Source organism: Trachurus japonicus, chromosome 17 (genome assembly GCF_045865225.1).
Source record: "Trachurus japonicus isolate A0001 chromosome 17, Traja_1.0".
Lineage (NCBI taxonomy): Eukaryota > Metazoa > Chordata > Actinopteri > Carangiformes > Carangidae > Trachurus > Trachurus japonicus.
The window spans coordinates 2,678,981-2,694,321 of NC_140923.1; the positions used below are offsets into that span (position 1 = coordinate 2,678,981).

At 43.6% G+C, this 15,341-nt stretch overlaps 1 protein-coding gene across 1 annotated transcript in view; it reads left to right on the forward strand.

The window, feature by feature from the left end:
• The window catches only part of lamc1 (laminin, gamma 1), an 84,840-nt gene extending 75,741 nt beyond the window's left edge, over positions 1 to 9,099 (forward strand). The window contains exons 22-28 of the mRNA XM_085805153.1: positions 575 to 719; positions 1,999 to 2,148; positions 3,068 to 3,182; positions 4,590 to 4,789; positions 6,350 to 6,508; positions 6,587 to 6,686; positions 8,695 to 9,099. Of these exons, the coding sequence (XP_085661279.1) occupies positions 575 to 719; positions 1,999 to 2,148; positions 3,068 to 3,182; positions 4,590 to 4,789; positions 6,350 to 6,508; positions 6,587 to 6,686; positions 8,695 to 8,951 (1,126 nt within the window). The 3' untranslated portion in view covers positions 8,952 to 9,099. The remainder of the gene's footprint in view (positions 1 to 574; positions 720 to 1,998; positions 2,149 to 3,067; positions 3,183 to 4,589; positions 4,790 to 6,349; positions 6,509 to 6,586; positions 6,687 to 8,694) is intronic.
• The last annotated feature ends 6,242 nt before the right edge of the window (positions 9,100 to 15,341 follow it).

The following is a 15,341-nucleotide window of genomic DNA, read 5'->3' on the forward strand; positions in this document are numbered from 1 at the left end:
GAGTTGTTTTAGAGGTAAATACAGAGACTGATGATGAAAAACTGTCCCTGAAGGCAACATGCATCAGCGGTTTTGCATGAATTTCCCTTTAAAACAACTCTGTGTGGTAACGTTGTGTTATTATCTCATAGCGTGGTGAATGTGCAGCTCACAACTTGTCCACCAGAGCGTTGTGGAGTTGTTGGGTTGTGTATTTGATGAGTTTGATGAGGGAAACCAAGAAATCCCATAATGAGCCTCCGTAGCGTAGCTCTGAGCAGCTCACAGCTCTGCTCCGCCGTTCTAAAAAACAGCTTACACCGACAATTAAAGGTAACGAACCTACTGCTGTGACTATAGGGATTATGGCAATGGGCCAATTTGCCAAAATGTTGAACTATCCCTTTAAAGCCTCCGTGAGAGGACGTGGTTCTGTCAGACAAAGATACACAAACTGTATTGTTGTTTTTTATGTTTATCTGGTGTTTTTGAGTCTTGAATCCCGACAAATTTCCTCAAACAACCAGAACTCAGTCAGAAGAACGACTGGATGAGACGCTGCTGCTTTGTGACTCCTCCCCTCTGTCCCGCTCAGGTACAACGAGGCCAAGGAACTGGCCAAGAACCTGGAGAAACAGGCCAACAAGGTCCAGGCCGAGGCCGAAGACGCCGGGAACAAAGCTCTGAAGATCTTCGCCAACCTGACCAGCCTCCCGCCGTTCGACACCAAAGCTCTGGAGGTGAGCCAGCACGAGACAGACACTGAGGCAGTGGCGGCCGGTCAATAGGGGGCGCTAGGGCATCAAACTTTCAGGAAAAAAGTGTAGACACAGTAAACATATATAACATAATAAAAAGTAATTACCATATCTGTTCAGTGTTCACTCATACAGTGGGTTTTACTTTGAAATTTGTAAGCCTTTCCATTCCATATTGGGTTTATTCTGGGTTGTTTCATACATTTCAATAGCGAGGGGCGCCGGCCAAATGAGTGTGTATGTGGCCTCTTAAAGCAGAAGTAAGTGATATATTTGTGTTAATATAAGTCTTAAATAGTTATATCTTCCGACAGCAATCACTTACATAGAGTGTTTGGACCGAAACACGGGTCTGTCAGTCACTCTGCTCTGCTCTGAGCCCAGGAGAAAACATTTATCGTATCCTACAAGTTTTATCCAATGAGGAGAGAGAACGGCATGCAGGGCTGTGTGTGCAGCCAAGGGACGCCGTGAATGTGGTGACGTAGGGACGAGGACTGGTGCGTTCAAGGCAACCCGTAACTCGTGTTTTTCCGACCTGTGAAGTCGTACCAGTTCGATCTGGTACGAGTTCACGGGTCAGAAGTTACGAGTGGCCGTTATAGTGACTTTCACCGGTAAAACAGGTCGGAGAAACACGAGTGGGTTGCCTGGAACGCTACAAAGTCGTAAGTCGTGACTTGAAGCTGTAATTTACGGTTTCAAAAGCCTGCCTGGAACGCAGCATTAGCCAAAACGACCGGATCGCTGACTTCTGCTTTAAACTTTTGGCTTCCATGTGACTTCATGCTGGTCTCTAATTGGTCACTTCAAGATTCTCCTCCGGGCGCAGCTCTCTGCGCCCGTGGCCAATCAGCGCGTTTGGGTCATTTTTTCATCCAATCGGATTGATTCATGATACCTGACCTGTCAATCAAAGTCACTCCCCTGTCAGCGGAGACGTGCCTGAAATAATCCTTTAACGAGGCGTTTGCTGGAGGAAAAAAAAAAAAAAGGATAAAGGAGCTTGGACCGGAGCAGCCGGACTTAAAAATCCTGCAGCAGGCAAGTGGCCGTGGACGGAGTCACACGACGCTTCTCCCGTCTGTGTCATGCCAAACTCAGGATGTGAAGTTAGCAATGCTCTTTATTTATCTTATTTATCTGACGCCCCCCCCCCCCCCAATTTATTTTAGCCCCAGCCGCCACTGCACTGAGGTGTTTGTTTTTTCCGTGCCTGGTCTTTCCCAGCCTGGAGTTTCTGACCCGTTTCTGTTTTCAGGACGAAGCCACGAAGATCAAGAAGGAGGCGTCGGACCTGGACAAGCTGATCGACAAGACGGAGAAGGAGTACAACGACCTCAGAGACGACCTGAGGCCCAAGGAGCAGGAAGTCCGCAAACTGCTGGAGAAAGGCAAGAGTGAGCAACAGGTACGTTCAGGAGAAGACTTTTTGCTCTAAATATCTAACAACACAAATGACTAAACAAGTCATTCAAGCACTGGTTTTGTCGCATATGGATTATTGTACTAGTTGTTTGGTCCAATCCCTCACTAGCCAACATCAGAAAACTGCAACTTATACAAAATAAAGCAGCACGTGTTGCACTTATGTGTGGAATAAGGTCGAATATTTGTCAAATGCATGATGCCAGTCTTGGTTGGCTGGATGTCAAGCACAGACTGTCATATTTGTTGATGGTTTTTCTTAGAAATATAATAACTAAAATGCCATACATTTTGTATAGAAAATTATCTTTTAGTTCAAACATACATAATTATTCAACTGGACATGCTGCTGCTGGAGGTTATTTTATTTTACCCAGGGCACTCTCTCAAGGTACAGTATTATATAGAGCTATGAAGGAGTGGAATGCCCTTCCCAATTATGTTATACAACAAAGAAACATGGTTAGTTTTAAAATGAAACTAAGAGATTATTATTTTGATCGCAATTTTGACCATTAGTAGCCTATATCTGTAAATTGGGTCCTGGTATCCTTGTTGTGTAGTGATTCAATGTAGGAGCGGGTAACATATGTTAAGTGTTTGTCTTGGATGTTTTGTTTTGTATGTGTTTGTATTGAGTATGTGTTTTCTGTATGTATTTTAGTTTTAATGTATTAATGTGTTGTGTGTTAATGGTTTGTATTTGTCATTTATTACGATGAAAAGACCCCAGGAAGAAGAGCTGCTGCTGCTGCGTGGCTAAAGCTAATGGGGATCTAAATAAACTAAACTCAACAAAGACTGTCTCTAAGCTTTGTTAGCTGCTGTCTCAATGCTAAGCTAAGCTACATTAGCTTTTTGATGATGCTGACGTCTGCTTGCTTCCTGTTCCTGTGTGACAGACCGCCGATCAGCTGTTGGCTCGCGCCGACGCTGCCAAGGCTCTGGCTGAGGAGGCGGCGAAGAAGGGTCAGTCGACGTTCAGAGAGGCCGAGAGCATCCTGACCGACCTGCGAGGTACCCGACTGTCCGCCTGGCGACTGCGTCCATTGATTTGACATAGAGAGCCTAAGCGGAAGCAGGAAGTAGGCTAACGGTCGCCATGGGACCTCAACTCGGAAAAAGTCTCCATACAAGTGAACGGGAGCCAAAGTTTTATTTCGTGATCCGATTGAATTGCGCCATGAGAAAAAAATGAATAGTATAGAATAAAAATTGGAAGAATCTGTAACCAGAAAGACTACAGGTCTCGCAGGTGACGTCACACACCAAATGCCAAATGTTGCCCTTTCTCGTCTCAGTTGGTGACGTATTTTTTGTGGGACACCAGGGGCCGTATTCACAAAGCCTTTTATCTTACCGCTAGGAGTGCTCCTAACTCGCGCTAAAAGTTTTTACGTAGGAGTTTTTTCTTAAAAGCTATTCACAAAGCCGCTGAGACCTACTCTTACTAAGGATAAATCACTAAGAGCAAACTAAGAGTGACGCCCCTGGTGACGCCCTGGTGACGCCCCGTTGCTATGGATTACGTCAATTCTCGTGCACGAATTCGAGGCACTCAACACGGTGATTGGTTGTTGAGTGCCGACGCCCGTCTAGCGTACCCACCAACTTTTAAAAAATATTTTTGGCTCACATCAGCACGACTGCATCGCAGCGGTCACAGTCACCTCGGTCCGACCGTTGTGACGCCGATATTAGACAGTCCGTCACCGTCACTACTCCCGTTTTATAGCGAAAATGTTGTAGATATTGTTGCTGTAAAAAAAAAAAAAACACAGACAAAAAGGCACTTTGGGCATCAATGGGCAAAGGGGCAGGTGCTCCAGCTTCCCCCTCTGCAGCAATTCGCAGTCCTCCATACATTTGCCTGGCTGCAGCCATTTGCGATTCTTTGTGAATAGGTCTTACTGAGTTAGGAGTCCTCACGAGGACTTTTAAGCTCTCCCAGACTTAGGAGCTACTTTTAGGCCTAAAATACTTTGTGAATTACTCTTATTTTAAAAAACTAGGAGTCCTAAATTTAAGACTGACACGCCCACCTTTTTTAGGAGTTGCTCCTAAATTCGGCCCTTAGGAGCTACTTTTCACCTTAAGATTCTTTGTGAATACGGCCCCAGATCTGTAGTCCGTAGAGCGACTTCACATTAAATACATTCTTCCGTTGCCGTTTTACGATAAACTGCTTATTTTTCCGGATGAACAGTGATGTTTTAAACAGGTAGAGGTCATATTTTTTTCTCATGCCACAATTCAATCGGATCACGGAATAGAATTTGGACTCCCGTTCACTTGCATGGAGAGTTTTTCCGAGTTGAGGTCCCATGGCGACGTTACTTCCTGCTTCCGCTTAGGCTCTCTATGATAAAGATTTGTTTTCTCACCAGATTTGATCAACAAACACTTCGTCCCTCTCTCTTTTAGACTTCGACAAGAGGGTCAACGACAACAAGACCGCCGCCGAGGAGGCCATGAAGAGGATCCCCGCCATCAACGCGACCATCATAGCCGCCAACGAGAAGACCAGGCAGGCGGAGGCGGCGCTCGGCAACGCTGCCGCAGACGCCCGCGAGGCCAAGAACAAGGCGGAGGAGGCGGAGAGGATCGCCAGCAACGTGCAGAAGGTAAAAACCAGCAGCAATGGAGCCGCGCTCTCTCTCTCTCTCCAGGTTTCATGGAAAATGTAGTTTATAGACCGAATCTCCTTGTTGTTTACATTCTACTTCCGGGTAGAAAACCAGCTGTAATTTGAATGAGATCAATAGTAACGAACGAGAGTTTAGCTATATATCATATTTTTCAGGCCCTATCACCGTTTAGACAAATCTGAAATGACTGAAGAAACATTACTATTTCTGTGTGTGTTTTGTGTTGCTATGTGTTGTATTTATTCAGTTTGGGGGAATCACAGTGTCTAGAAAGCATCAGTGGCTCAGCTGACAGGGACAGCTAACGGTAGCTAAGCTAACGGTAGCTAAGCTAACAGCAGCAGCTAAGCTAACAGCAGGACGTCAGCTGTTAAAACCCTCCCGTTGTGGGACACGACATGAAACTACTCCAGTTAGCTCAGTCATGTTGGAACTCAGATATCCGCTGGAGAAAATATTTGTTCATGGAGCGTTTATTGAGTCACTGAGTTATTAAAGTTAAACAGGTAGCTAACCGTTAGCCCGGCTAATCTATGATGGGAGCGTGCCTATGTTCTAACCATGACTAATTACAAAAATGTGCACACGTAAATAGTCATGTTTGTCCAATCATTGGTTTTATAGAATTTACAAACATCAGACTAGTCTAAACGGTGATATAGTGACATGAAAAATTAGAGATATATATAGAGAAACTCTCGTCCGTCACTATTGTTCTCATGCTGGTTTTCTACCCGGAAGTAGTTGTAAACAACAAGGAGATTCGTCCTATAGGGGTGTCAACAATAATCGATTCGGCGATGCATTGCAATGCGGGACATGCACGATTCAGCATCGATGTGGCAACGTGTCATAATCGATTGTTTCACTGTTTATGTTCTGGCCTCAAATAAAGTGAAGTTTCAATTACCTCCGGGGGCATTTCCGGAGCAACGGCATGCGCAGCCTGTAGCTACAGGGCAGCACCAGCAGTAACAGTGTTGCCGCTCGGCTTGAGAATTAATTAATTAACGCTCATGAGTCCGGCCGTGTTGGGTCCGAGATTCAACAAGCCGGTCGGGTTTTACCGTTACTACAGGCAGTAGTATGCCCGTTTATCACCAATAAACACAGTAGAGGAGGGTGAGTTTTTTCCTGCGACCAATCGACCAATGAAATTTTGGTCGTTTAATTTTTGGGGGCAGCCCTAGAAGTGATTTATGTTTTCTTTTTCAGGTTTGAAAATGCCATATCCAATACCCTGTACCATTCAATTTTATTTTATTTTATGACATTTATGTCAAAGATACAGGAGAGTGATAATACATAGCAGCCGATAAAATCTGTTGTTCAATATCTCATGACTGATGAAAAATTTGCCGTGTTGTGTGCAGTAGAATTTTGATGCATTGCAATGCATCGTCGAATCGAATCGAATCGAATCGTTACCTGCCGAATCGTAATCGAATCGAATCGTGAGGGCAGTGCCAATGCACACCCCTAGTAGTTTAGGTTCCTACTTTCATTCCCTGCACTGATCCCAACCCGTGTGTTCAGGGCTCGGCCAAGACCAAGGAGGACGCGGAGAAGGCCCTGCAGGACACCAACCAGCTGGACAACGAGGTCAACGACATGATGGACCAGCTGAGCGCCGCCGAGCAGGAGCTGGCCAAGAAGAAGGCCGAGGCCGACCAGGACATGATGATGGCGGGAATGGTACGAGCCGGTCCAGAAGCTGCTGTGAGTTTTTTCATGAGGTTAACGAATCAGCTGACACTGTTCGCTGTCCCACAGGCGTCCAGCAATGCCAAGGAGGCCGAGGACAACGCCCGCAAAGCCAAGAGCACCGTGAAGGGGGTCCTGAGCACCATCACCGAACTGCTGGATCGGCTTGGTAAGAGACTCGCCAAGACATCCCTTTGTTTCTAGTCCTTATGCTATGATCATTTATGGGGGGTACACACTACAGCAGGTAGTAATTTTCCCCAAAACGGCTTTTTGCTCCTTGTTTTTCACCAATCAAAATATGTTAGAGAAGAAATCTATGTTCATTTTTAGGCCTAATTTTAAGACTATAGGCTACATTTAGTGATTTAGCCTACATAACCCCCTGCTGTAAACCTCAGTGGAAACTCAGGGGACAGTAGGCCCCAGGAAACTTTTAGTTCCTAAAAAAACCTCCAACTCAAAGCATTAACAACTACATCTTTACTACTACTACTATCACTACTACTTTTATTGACTTATTCTCTTTTGTTTAGTAAGTTGTTTAGTAGCTAATGCTTGGTTTTAAAAATGCCCCTCATTTGTAATAACCTCCTCCTTATTGACCGCTGAAAATGTCCGGCCCAGCTTAAGGTCTCGGTTTTAAAATCCGGCCCCACTGAATTTGTAATTGAATAGCCCTGCACTACAGGATGCTTCAAACCTTCTCAGATTAGGAGACCACACACTTGATGATAACAAAAGACAGATTGCACAAGATCTCTCTCTGCTGATCTCTTAAGCAGAGTTTCAGGTTCTTCATGCTCAATATTCCACATCTCGCGTGGTCAAACATGACTTCAGTGTAAACAAACATGGCGGACGAACTGGAAGATGCAATTGTGGTTATTTTCGGCCTATTACTGTCTGAAAAAAACACACAAAATAACAAAACGACTATGGAAAAAGACGGCAGGAATGTGGGCTGTATGCGTTAAACATGTTCAGTATTTACGATCTCTCCTTCCGACGCCTGATCGGACCGGACAAAATCACTCTGAACACACCCCACACCACAGGAAAATCAGACACAATGTCATTTGCAAACATCAGATAATTGGGCCTTTGCCGGCTTTTAACGTAATGGGGGACATCGGGTCCCGATTATCCAGTAGTGTATACGGGATCATCCCTATGTTTCCCTGGGTCCTATGTTCCCCGCTTTTTCCCAAAAGGACCCTGGGAACATGCAATTTTTGGTCCCATAAATACCTGGAAGTGGAGTTGTGACTTTTCAGATTTTTGCCTATTTTTGAGTGAGAAGTTGAGTTGTGACTTTGAGTGAAAAGTGTATTTGTCCCATTGGTTGGGTTTAGGCAATGAAGAAAAGAGTTGGTTAAGTTTAGTAAAAAGACCAGGTAGAGGCTAGACAGGCCAGATAGAGAGAGAGAGTCCAAAGACCAGCAACAGCGGGGAACATAGGACCCTTTTTGGGAAAAACAGGGAACATAGGACCCTTTTTGGGGAAAAACGGGGAACATATAACCCTTTTTCAAAAAGAGAGTCCTGTAGGTACGCTCCCGTGTGTACCCCCCTTAAGCCGTTTCCCCTTGCTCTCTATGCTAAGCTAACCAAGCTGTTTCTCCTTGCTGTCTATGCTAAGCTAACCAAGCTGTTTCTCCTTGCTCTCTATGCTAAGCTAACCAAGCTGTTTCCCCTCGCTGTCTACGTTAAGCTAACCAAGCTGTTTCCCCTTGCTCTCTATGCTAAGCTAACCAAGCTGTTTCTCCTTGCTCTCTATGCTAAGCTAACCAAGATGTTTCTCCTCGCTGTCTATGCTAAGCTAACCAAGCTGTTTCCCCTCGCTGTCTATGCTAAGCTAACCAAGCTGTTTCCCCATGCTGTCTATGCTAAGCTAACCAAGCTGTTTCTCCTTGCTCTCTATGCTAATATAAGTTAACCAAGCTGTTTCTCCTTGCTGTCTATGCTAAGCTAACCAAGCTGTTTCTCCTTGCTCTCTATGCTAATATAAGCTAACCAAGCTGTTTCTCCTTGCTCTCTATGCTAAGCTAACCAAGCTGTTTCTCCTTGCTCTCTATGCTAATATAAGCTAACCAAGCTGTTTCCCCTCATTCTCTGTCTTTATGCCGAGCTTAAAAGATTAAAAAAAGTCTTCCCTACCTTTGTCTCCTCTGCAGGAAACATCGACAAGGTGGACCTGAGCAAACTGAACCAGATCGACGAGTCGCTGAAGCGGGCCAAGGGCAAGATGGACGAGAGCAACCTGGAGAATAAGTTGAAGGACCTGAACGACGTGGCGAAGGCCCAGGAGGACATGATCAACGACTACGACCGGCAGATCCGCGAGATCCGCGCCGACATCAACAACCTCAACGACATCAAGAACACGTTACCCGACGGCTGCTTCAACACGCCGTCTCTGGAGCGGCCTTAACCCCGCCCCCGCCCCCCCTCTCTACCCCCCCACCCCCACAGCTAACACTCCGGCGAACATGCCGACTTTTTACCAAAACAGTTTTTTTTAAACATTTTATTTTCAGATTCTTGTCTTTGATTTTCAAGCCACATTTCACGGTTTTTAAATGGATAGTTCAACATTTTGGCAAATTGGCCCATTGCCATAATCGCTATAATCATAGCAGTAGGTTTGTTACCTTTACTTGTCGGTGCAAGCTGTTTTTAGAACGGCGGAGCAGAGCCGTGAGCTGCTCAAAGCTACGATATGGAGGCTAAAGGAATTTCTTGGTTTCCCTCATCAAACTCATCAAATACACAATCCAACAACTCCACAACGCTCTCGTGGACAAGTTGTGAGCTGCACATTCACCACACGATATAAACATTCACCATATGAGATAATGATGGAACGTTATGAAACGGAGCCGTTTTCGAGGTAAATACAGGGTAAATACAGAGTCTGCTTGATGAAAAACTGTCCCTGAACTGCGGTTTTGCATGAATTTACCTCTAAAACAACTCTGTGTGGTAACGTTGTGTTATTATCTCATAGCGTGGTGAATGTGCAGCTCACAACTTGTCCACCAGAGCGTTGTGGAGTTGTTGGATTGTGTATTTGATGAGTTTGATGAGGGAAACCAAGAAATCCCATAATGAGCCTCCGTAGCGTAGCTCTGAGCAGCTCACGGCTCTGCTCCGCCGTTCTAAAAACAGCTTGCACCGACAATTAAAGGTAACAAACCTACTGCTATGACTATAGGGGTTATGGTGATGGGCCAATTTGCCAAAATGTTGAACTATCCCATTAACAAAAAAAAAGAGAAGCAGCTGTTTGTTGTTTTGTTTTTTTTGTTGTTTTTTTTTAAAGACGCAGTAGTTGTCGTGGTTACGGCAGAATGAACTAAGCGGCGTAGAGAAGCCGTGTAGAGAGGTAGGTGGATGGAGGAGGAGAAAAACCAGAACCACAATCCCGACGTGACTGCACCCGTCTGAAGTTTCGCCAACACAGAAACCACAGAAGTTAAGAAGTTTCTCCTCCTCGCGCCTCGAGGAACGTCCGCTCCGTGTTTCCACCCGGTCACGCCGTCAGAGCCTTCTTCTTCCTCTTCTTCTTCCTCTTCATCTTCTTTGAATCCAACCATGTTTTCAGAACCACACAGTGAAGGATCCTCTCGTCTCTGATCTGCTCTCCTCTTTCTTTTCTCCCAAAGTCTCAGAGGCAGGGCCGTTGCTAGGAATTCTGGGCCCCCTTAAAGAATACTAAAGTGGGCCCCTCCCCCTAACTTTTCCTTTTTTTTCCTTAGACTACGTATGTATTATGGTTTTTTATTTAGCCTTCTTTGTTTTGATGCTAATGCAGCATTACACTGCAAAAACTCAAGTATCTTAGCAAGAATATTTGTCTTATTTCTAGTCAAAATGTCATTTCTAGTCAAAACAAATCTCATTCTACTTAAAATAAGACACATCATATTAAAAGCAGCTTGTTTTTAGACACTTTTTTACTTCTTTCAAGCAGATTTTCACTTGGAATAAGTAGAAAAAATCTGATAGTGGAGCAAGTTTTTCTTCTTTATTACAAGCACAAAAAACTTACTTTCACTGGCAGATTTTTCTATTTATTGTGAATTTAAGTGAAAATGGAAATTTTTAGGTGATGAGTCTTATTTTAAGTGGAAAGAGATTAGTTTTGACTAGAAATGAGACATTTGGACAAGAAATAAGACAAATATTCTTGGAAAGATGTTGAGTTTTTACAGTGTACTATGAGTATTAGTCAGGGTCTTACGCAGAATAAATCAGTCATACAAAGATTAGACTACTGGGGTTTTTTATGGGCCCCACTGGGCGCTGGGCCCCTAGAGTTATCATCACCTTTCTCCCCTATACAACGGCCCTGCTCAGAGGTGGAGACTCTCCTCAGCAGTATTTTCACTTCCTGTGAGTCGTGTCCCTGAGTGAAGTCCAGCGCCCTCTGCTGGTCGACCTCAACCAACCGGACGCACCTGAAGTCCTGACAGGAAAATCACGAGCAATGTGTTGAAGGAGTAGAGTAGAGTTCTGTTCCTACATGATCCTGCACACACACAAAAACATCTCTCAGGACCTCAGGTGCTCTTCTGTCTGTCCGTCTGTCTGTGATCTACGGAGGCTGACGAGGGTCAAAACAATACTGTGACAGGCCCAGAACTCGAGCTGCAAATACACAAACGATCCTGATTCGGACGACACCGAGGAAAATTCAGGAGAACACGAACGAGGAGCTGCAGGAAGACGAAACAAACACACCACGACTCATTTCCTACAAATCAGGATAAACAGGAAGTGACTGGATCTAGTTCCAGTTAGAGCGCTGGAAAAGAGAGTAAGGACACCACCATTGACTCCCGTGGTAAGGGTTTAAGGGTTTAAGGGTTTAAGGGTTTAAGGGTTTAAGGGTTTAAGGGTTTTGCCCCCTAGTGGCAGGATATGGGTATTGCAAAAGCGCCCAGAAAACCCATTCACTCCAATGTATGTGTGTTGCCCACTTGCTGCTAAATTGGTGAAAACGGCCGTGTTTTTGTTTTTAGGTGTCTTGGTCATATCAGATTATACTTATAATTAGTTTATTACAAAATGTAGATTGAAACATTCATGTAGACAACTTTTTTTTTTAGTTTTTTACTGGCCTATGTGTTAATGTTTATCTGTTAAGGATCCTCAATGATGCTATTAACGTGGGTGATCTATAAATGTTCTTAAATTATTGAAAACACCACACTTGCTCATTCACCAACAATGCAGAGATGTCAGTTCTTGGGCGCTTTTGCAAAACCCGTATTCCTCCACCAGGAGGCGCTGTCGTTCCTCTCTTATTCCAGTGCTCTAGTTCCAGTGGAGGAGGGATACGGCTCTAGTGGTTCGTGTTGCGGAGGTGTGTTTGTTTCGTCCTCCAGCGGCGCCTCGTTCACCGTTTTTGTATTTTCCGTTGTTTGTGTGTTCAGTTAGCTCCTCGTTTCTGGACATGTTTGACCCTCGTCAGCCGCCGTAGTCCTCAGCTGTGACACTCCTGCTGTGGTCAAACACCATTTCCTGTGCTGACGTTCCACCACACAGCTTCTTATTTTGATAGTCTGTCCCTCTCCCACAAGTTGCTGCTCATCACTGGTGTTTTTTTTTGTTTTGTTTTTGTTTTTTGGCCAATCACACATTAACATTTTGTTCCAGGCTAAAATCCAACACTATGCAACTTTGTACATTTTGCGTAGCGAGAATTTTTATCTGATACACTGGTGCTAATAATTATTTCAAATGTTATATTTTTGTGTGAATGTTTTTTATTATGACGTAGAGTGAGGAATTTGTTATTTGTGTAAATATGCTTCAATGATTCAGGACAAATCAAACTCCAACACGTAAAACAGCCACAGCAGCTTCTGTCACAATCAATCAACAGAAACCTCCAGGTTCAATATATATATAGATCTCTATGATAACGTCTGTGGTATGTTATTATTATTATTATTATATTATTATTAATAATATTATTATAATATGCTTGCTTGTATACAAGGCTCAGTGTTGCTGCCTCATAGCGATGCCAATATTTCATTTGTGTTTTATTGATTCTCTGGGTTTTCACTCGTTAACTCGACGTAACTGAATTTTTTTTTGTTTATAGTTTTTGTGTTTTTGAGCTTTGATCCTTTTTTTCTCCAATCAGGACACGTTTCAAAGCGGTGGGCGTGGCCTGCGGCGCTCTTACTGAATTTATTATTGGCTCGGCTCGGCTGTAACGAGGCGACGAGCCCGCTCACGTTGCTATGGTAGTTAAGTGTTTTTAATTAGTGTTTTGTGCCTTAATATAAAGTTTGGTTGTAATCACAGAAATGTCCTCGTCATCCTCACTCGCTCGCTCACGCCGTGTCCTCGTGTCGGTACCGAAGCAGGGCCCTTCACACACACACACACACACACCGGGTCCTGAACGCACCCAGGAAGTAGGAGGAGCCAAACACTCCACTCTCGCTCCTGATTGGCTCATGCCCCTCCCTCCCTCCCTCTGCAGGACGTGCAGCACATTGATGTATAAACAGTATTTTAAGTTATAATGTACCAGTTATTTGTGTTGTAACCCTGTTGTCATGACGACGACGTGTATGTGTGTGTGTGCTGCACAGCCTGCAGCCCCCCCCTCCAACCCCCCTTCTTATGACATCATACTTTCCCGCCCTGTGACGACCTGGACGACCCTGAGTCCCCATGTGCCTGTAAATCCAAACTTAACATTTGAATAATAAAAAGATACTACAGGAAACTGTGTGTGTGTGTGTGTGTGTGTGTGTGTAACTTCAGGTTGCGACAGTGGTTCACTTGTTACCGTGGTAAATCATCATGGCAACAGATGCTTAACTTCAGATCTGAACAACCGACCAATCAGATCACTGGAAACACTTGAGTCACTATTGAATGATCAATATTTCCATTATTATTATTGATCTGAGTTAAACATTTGCATTTTTTAAACTTTTATCTTCTCACTCGTTCCTCATCAGAATAAAGAGACTGAGAGCTGGTATATTTAGAGGTTACTACTAAACATGAAGATGATCATTGACACACACAGGTACATAACATCAATACAATACAAACTAGTTTACTACAATTATGAGCTTACAAATTGAAGAAAAATATGAAATGTTGTCTGTGCCTTCAGTTTTCTGGATGTAATTTGGGGAAACGCCCTCTAAACTGTCAAGTGAACTTTATAAAATATCTCCTCAAACCTTTGAATTTAAAAATGTGTAAGAAAGAAAAAAAGAATAAAGAGACTCAACAACTCATGACCTCACTGACAATAAATACCAATACCAGCTCTTACACTGTGACCTATCAGTAATCAATATTAGAGTTGATCATTGCTGATATAAGATGTCAGGTTCTTGTAGCAGCTGCAGGTCCAGATGTTTTTGTTATTTATTCCTTATGTTCTCTCTGGGCAAACTGAATCGTCTTCCTAGACAAATACAAGCCCAGTTGTCTACGATTCAATTTGCCCAGAGAGAACGATGACCTGGATGAATGAGAATCCACAGGTTTATTCCTAATGATGCATCAGTGTGTTATTGTAAATCTGGTTCATGGTGAACAATCACAGACTAATAGCTTGACTCCTCGTAGTGTCAGAGCTGTGCTGCTCCTCACACTCTGTCCATCTTCTTCTACGGAGACGTCGTCCTGAAGGACCAGGGTCCTGAAGCTGCAGCCTCCAGCTCTGTAGGGACCACTACACCAGTTTGACCACCAGGGGGCAGATCAGAGCAGGAAACCCTCTGCTGCACCACAGCTTTTCTCCTCATTAGGTGTTATGTAGTTCTGTAACCTGGTCCTGTCCCATGTCCTGAATATGTTTCACTGACTGATGCATTGTTTCATTTAGTTTATTTACACATTATATAGCCAACATAAAGACAATGAAAATAGTAAAGTTAAACATTATGCAGGAGAGGTGGAAGCCAAAAAAGGCTCATGAAAATACCTCCCCTATCTAAAAACAACAAGGGTCGTTTTCAGAGTCAGAAAAAGGTGAATACAGAAATTCATTACATCCTAAATGAAATAGAAAATGAAAAATGAAAGATAAAGATGAACAGATCCACCAAAGTGCTACAAATCTTTGCTAGAAATTATTTTTTCCCCAGTTGTTGTAATGAACACAACTGAACAATGACAGTGTTTATACAGGAGGCCCATCACAGAGTGAGGTCATCAGGTGTCATAAGGTATCTCAACTGTACTGAACTGAAACCATGGTTACATGTGATGATGTCACTGACCCCTGATGACCTCACTCTTTATTGTCCAGATTCTCAGACACTCCCCCCTTCTTATGACATCATACTTTCCCGCCCTGTGACGACCTGGACGACCCTGAGTCCCCATGTGCCTGTAAATCCAAACTTAACATTTGAATAATAAAAAGATACTACAGGAAACTGTGTGTGTGTGTGTGTGTGTGTGTGTGTAACTTCAGCCAGGCTTGTTGATTCTGTTGTCTTTATCTGTGAAGTCAGCAGCCACTCTAATAATAAAAACATATTGATTTCTGATCAATCTTTATTGCAGACACAACAAGCGGTCCATGTCAACAACAACAAACATGATAAAACAGACTGAAGAAGGAGAGAGAGAGAGAGAGAGAGAGAGAGAGAGAGAGAGATTCATACAGATTTCATACAGTTATTCCATGTTCTTATGTATTGGCCTGATTTCTAAACTAAAAACACTAAACATTTATACTTTTTTTTCATAATGAGGCCTATTCATGTGTTTCTTTCTTGATTTCGGTTACATGATATTTTCTATGACCACTAGTACTATAAATCAC